The sequence below is a fragment of the Apium graveolens genome, chromosome 10 (assembly GCF_009905375.1).
Source record: "Apium graveolens cultivar Ventura chromosome 10, ASM990537v1, whole genome shotgun sequence".
Classification (NCBI taxonomy): domain Eukaryota; kingdom Viridiplantae; phylum Streptophyta; class Magnoliopsida; order Apiales; family Apiaceae; genus Apium; species Apium graveolens.
In genome coordinates this window covers 228504158-228510634 of record NC_133656.1, presented here as the reverse complement: position 1 = coordinate 228510634, position 6477 = coordinate 228504158, and the positions used below count along the sequence as shown (strand labels likewise).

The 6477-nt window shown below is 30.8% G+C and overlaps 1 protein-coding gene across 1 annotated transcript; it reads left to right on the top strand.

Annotated features, from left to right (window-relative positions):
* Nucleotides 1-633: 633 nt before the first annotated feature.
* Nucleotides 634-5931, top strand: LOC141689040 (protein DOWNY MILDEW RESISTANCE 6). The gene is made up of 4 exons (XM_074493201.1): nt 634-944; nt 1133-1380; nt 5079-5403; nt 5600-5931. Exons 1-4 carry the CDS (start codon nt 747-749, stop codon nt 5843-5845), a joined length of 1017 nt encoding a protein of 338 aa, XP_074349302.1. The 5' UTR covers nt 634-746; the 3' UTR covers nt 5846-5931.
* Nucleotides 5932-6477: the final 546 nt, after the last annotated feature.

Below are 6477 nucleotides of genomic sequence, written 5' to 3'. Positions count from 1 at the left end.
ACAACCGAATGTATATTCTAACGATTTGGTATCGATTAATTATTGACTTGTATCCATAAAGATTCAAAATACTTTTATTTTATCGATGTGAGATGTTACAAAATACATATCCGCTCTACTTATGATCGAATTTTAAATTGAATTTTTTTACTAATATCTTATCCGTAAACAAGGTTTTGAATCAGAACGGATCTACGGTACACTGACATGCTTGTTATATTTTGAATATCATTTCCTTTTATTAATTATTCTCTAGGGAGTACATAACTTAATTTAACCTCAAATTTTAATATATTTGGAAAATATTACTATATATATAACACTTAATTTGTTTTGATACAAAAATATAATCAAAATTTTTGGGACAAATGAATATAAAATTGTGGCCAATATAAACGGAACGGAGGAAATATATTATACGTATAAACAAGTGAACCTAATAGCTCAAATAAATTATGAAAAGAAAGAACGGTGGCCAAAACTGTGATGTTGCGTAATATAATGACGTCGAAAATGTGATGGAAGCAAGATGACAATAACTGAAAGGGCTAATCAATCAATTGTATTACGTAACCATGCATGTTTTCTAGTTCTAGTTTCTATTTTATAATCACCGGATCATGATGGTAGCTAAGGCTAACTTGTATATATATACACACAGATCCTTTGAAAAGTAGAGCACCCAACGCTGTCGTCATTAAACAAAACTCTTGTGTGATCCCCCACCCTCTAGAACCAGAATAGTCATGGAGGCAAAAGTCATCTCCAGTGGACAATCTTATACTACCCTCCCTGCCAGTTACATCCGTCCTGCGTCTGATCGACCTAGTCTCTCCCAGGTCTCAGATTGCGAAAATGTTCCCTTAATTGACTTGGGCACCAAAGATAAACACCTCATCACTCGACAAATTGGCGATGCTTGCGAGCAATATGGCTTTTTCCAGGTTTTTAATTTTCTCTCCCATTACATAAAACATATAATTTTTACTAGGTTAAATTCCGCATCTGCGTTTCCATCCCCGCACTCCCGTAGCTGTGTCCTTATCGTTCGGGTGTTAAGTACAAAAAAGAATTTGTAGTTGACTAATTAATGTGTGATTATGAAGTAAAGTGAAAATGATTTTATGTTTAGGTGATTAATCATGGAGTAGCGAGAGAAACAATGGAAAAAATGCAACAAGTGTCCAAGGAGTTCTTCAAATTACCAGTAGAGGAGAAAATGAAACTGTACTCGGATGATCCAACAAAGACTACGAGACTGTCTACTAGCTTTAACGTGAAGAAAGAAACAATTAACAATTGGAGAGATTATCTCAGGCTTCATTGCTATCCTCTTCACAAATACTCCCCAGAATGGCCTGCTCATCCTCTTTCTTTCAGGTTAGCATCCTTAATTAGAGTTCTTAATTAGTCAATTTAATCGCATGTTTTTTAAAGATGGTTGAATGAAATTTACTGTATGTCCAAGTGAATAATTAGCTTAGAATGCCTTGAAATTGTGATTTGATATATGGGTTTTAATTCCTAATACAAGGGGCTGAATTATAAGTCTTATTTAATACATTGCTCAAGAATCCTTAACTCTATATTTTAAGGGACTGGATTCAATTTTTATTTTTAATGTTCTGCGGATATTTAATATTCGCGGAACGTAAAAAAAGAAGATTGAATCTGGACCCTTATATATAAATTTGATATTCCTATGTGTTAGATAAAGTTTATCTGGCCCCAGGAAACATGACCCTTTTTATTTACCTGAAATTTACAAATTTTCGTCTTATGTTAGACAGATCGTCGATATTTTCACTAATTTATATATTGTTAAATAAATAAATAAAAATAGATTTATAAGTACCATGATTCTAACAATTCCCGATTTTAATGGTTAATTCTCGATTAAATTTCTACAAAACAGGTGACCAATCCGTTTTTTGAAATGATCAAGTATTCTTCTTGATTTATATATTGCAAATAAACTATATAGTTTATAAAATAGAATTTCATTTAAATTTAAATAATTATAATTTGTATAATAGGACAAATATATATTAATTTATAAATTACTAATAAAATAAGGACATTAAAATTAAATATAATTTAAAACATTAAAATGCATTCAATTTTTCTTACAATTAATCCTAAATCAATATCTTAACTGATTTTTTTCCCAATTAATTATTTTTATAATACTGATACATAGTTACAAGTACTGTATTTTCTTCCCTTTTTTGGCCCATAATTTTAAGTAGTAAAATGCCTTTTTAGTTTTATTTCTTTTGTAAAATGTTTAGTGTTAGTGGGGGTTTAAAATATAAGTAAATATATTTATGATTTAAGTAATTCAAGCTGAGAATTTCCAACAATAATAATATAGTAGTACTTTGCGGTAGGAGGTCCTCCACCGTACTTAAAAAAGAGTTCTTTTAAAAAAAAGCAATAATTCATTTGAGGTTCCAAAATAAAGCATGATTGTTGTCAGTTAAATTTACATTACACGCTCGTATTCATAAAAATACAAGTGTGTTAATGTTAATTATATACATTTACAAAATTATCATCATAATTTTATACCAAAAAATTTGGTGAGGTTTTCAAACTCATAATCTTCTTTTCTCTCAAAATAGAGTTGTGTACTTGAGACTCGTGGGACTTCTACGAGAGCATCTTTAATAGAGGTTACTAACAAAATTGTTAAACCATGACAAATCATTAAATATATTATGTTTTAATTGTCTCTCACATCCATGTCATTTTTGAAAACATTTATTAAAATCTTACTCCAATAGTTAAGTAACTTTAAAAGTTGCTCATGTGGTATATTAATTTTATATTTAGTTCAATATAAAAGTGGGTTGAATAATATATACTTTGGATGCTTTTTATGATTTTTTGCTAATTTAGAAAGTTGCCAAGAGGTTGCCAAAGTTTTGGTAATCTTAATAGACAACTTTTTGATAACCTCTTAACTCCAATACGTTGACAACCAAGAGTGAGATGTCACATAAGTTTGGCAAACTTATTGTCCACCCCTATTGGATATACTCTGAGTGGCGTTTGGAAAAAAAAAATGAGTTTGGCTAGTACTTGAGAGTTGTGAATGTTGACACGTATCTATAGAAATATTATTATCAAGTCGGCATTATCTGAATGGGGAGGTGATCATGCAGCTTCCTAGTTCATATACAGCCGATTAGTATATTATGCAATTTTAGTTAGAGCTACGGATTTGTGGTGTGATTTGTGACCAAAAGATACTTTATGATATTTTATCCTAGCTACTTTTATTAAATTTATCAACATACAATTGACTCGGGTACAAAGACTCATAGCACTTTCATTCAAGTATGATAGTCATGTATTATAGGCACATGATCCATGTATACTAATCTATACTATATTATAATATTTAATCTATACTATATTATAATATTTAACTAACATACTAACCACTAATAAAATTTCGACCGTGTTGATTTTATTTTCATCTAATATGTGAGTTTTTAATTTTAACTAATTTTAATTTTTCTAATTAAATTATAAATTTGATCAAATGAAACCTTTAACATTAATATTTGATCGTATTTTTTTTCAAATAGCGAGTTGGTCTCAGAACATTAATTTTGACAAAGGTATTTGAAGGAGATTTTCGGTTGATGTATAACAAAAATTGATTAAAATGTTTATTTATTAAATATAATTTTATTAGAGCACGGTTGGATATTTCAATTGATTTAAAATTTATTCTCTATTGTTCCAGTACTGAATTCAACCGCGACTCATCCAAAAATTTCTTAAAAAGCTAATTCAATCTCCTACGGGCTGACGTCTAATTGCTCGACAGTACCGTCATATAACTGTAGACGAGCCCTGTACTAGTTTACCATAAGAGAGGTCTCCGTCTCTGCCCATCAATTTTATGCAGATCTTTGAAATAGAACGACGCACAAGATGACATACTGACATTGAATAGGTGTCCCATAATAAAAAAGACACCCCAACACAACTGATTGATGTTACATATATCGAATATATTCATGTTCGTTACCACATCACATGGCAGAGAGTTGGCAGAGAGTGGTGACGTTATCCCATTTCGCCATTGTTTACATCATCACACTGAGTCAATTCAAGTAAACACTACACAAACTACACAAAAATGTTATCCGGCCTGTTTGGCAAACCTATTATTCACTTATAAGTCTTGACGAGTGTTTTTCGACCCAATTTATAAGTTGAAACGTATTTTTTTTCAACTTATTTTTTATTTTTTTTTTCAATCAATTTTTGTTTTGAAATATATTTTTCAAATGTTAATCTAATTTAAAATATAAGTATTAAGATAATTATATTTAAAAATTATTTATTTTAATTTATTTAAATAAAAAAGTATGACTTATAAATTAAATTATTCAAATACTCGAATAAGTTATAAGTTTTATCAACTTATCACTTATTAATCATTTATTCAATTTAAGTTATAAATTATTTATTTTAAAATTTCCTAACGAGCACACTAGTTGGGCGTCGGGAGAACTAAAAGTAGCTACTAGTTTACTAGACTAGGTTTTTTAATATACTATACTCGTTAGCCAGTGGATGAGGAGAACTTGAAAGCCTAAAAAAAATTCTTTTTAATTAATTATACACGTCAAAAACCGAACTTCTTTCACGACACAAGAAACAAGAACTCCATTACCGAAACTTGGTCATGAAAATAACTTTTCCATCATATTAATAAATTTCTTTGTAATTTTTCACATTATATCATAGCTGAATCAAAGTCTAGTTTTCACCACATGATACATTTACATTTACAAGAGTAATATGGATGCATAATATAATTCTAATGTAATTGTAAATTTGCATAAGAATTATGCGCATCCATTTGTGATTTTGTTATATTGCAAACGTGTGTATGATTATCATGCAAACTATATTAGTTAGGTTGGTAATTTCATCAAATTAATTCGTTTCTGTCAAATGTACGGGTGTTTAATTATCATAATTTCGTCTTAATTTTGCGAGATTAAGAATCAAAGTAATGTCAAATAAATTGATTTACTCCAATGAATTTGCAGGGAGATTGTAAGCAATTACTGCAAAGAAGTAAGGGAATTAGGGTTGAGATTGGAGGAAGCAATATCAGAGAGCCTAGGCTTAGACAAGGACTGTATAAAAGAAGTATTAGGAGAACAAGGACAACATATGGCCATCAACTATTATCCAGAATGCCCACAGCCTGATCTTACTTATGGTTTGCCTGGACATACAGACCCCAATGCTCTCACCATTCTCCTTCAGGACCTCGATGTTTCAGGCCTTCAAGTCCTCAAGGACGGCCACTGGTTAGCCGTCAAACCCCATCCCAATGCATTTGTCATTAATATCGGTGATCAGCTTCAGGTATTCCATTGTTCCTTCTTATACCGTTCAATTTTTTTATTACAACATTCTACCTATGACTTCCCTCATGTTTTTACCGTGTTGAGCTAAAATCTCTGGTCTTCCCTAATAATGTTGACATGAATTTGTTTCAACATAGAGTTTTAGATAAAATGATTTGAAGGGAGGAATTGAAAAATATTCGGAAAAATTGCAGGCACTGAGCAATGGGAAGTACAAAAGTGTGTTCCACCGAGCAGTAGTGAATTCCAATAAAGCAAGGCTGTCCGTAGCATCTTTCCTTTGCCCGTATGATTGTGCCATGATAAGTGCTCCGAAGAAACTGATTGAAGATGGATTCCAAGCTATGTACAGAGGATTTACTTATGCAGAGTACTACAAGAAGTTTTGGAGCAGGAACCTTGACAGTAAATATTGTTTAGAAAATTTCATAGCTAGTTAGAAAAAGTTGTCTTATTCCTAGATATCTGTCACCATGAATAAAATGAAACGCCTATGTTTATATTATATAACTTCTAGTTTTGATCAGTTTTTTTTTGTTATTCTATAAATTTTTAAAAAATCATTTGAACTAGTGGAAAAATCATTTAAACGCTTAAATTGTTTCAATAATGTTTAATAAATTTATCGTATTTTCGAATTAATCATTACTGATGCAATGCGATTGTTGTGTTACATGTAATCAGCTTTATTTACTGCTCTGCTTCTTGCCAAATATTTTGTGTAAACTAAGAAATACTAAAATGTTTTTCAGGTTCACAATGATATTGGCACCAGCAAGTAACTTGGTCTGCTTTCTCTAATTGACAAATCCAAAAGATCAGTCTTTAATTACTTTAGAGACAGGGTTTGGTCAAAAATCAAGATTTGGAATACCAAGCTTTTATGTAGAGCAGTGTTATGGATAAAAAACTAAGATTATTATTTGTTGTATTTAGTACTAAGATTCGGGGGCTCAAGGCCTTTAATGGCTGCTCTCGTGTTTCGTGGCTCGATCTGTCTTTACGAGATGCCTACGTATCTCTGTGAATTAGAGAATCAAGCCAAAAAACGTAGTTCTGATCTGTGGGGTGA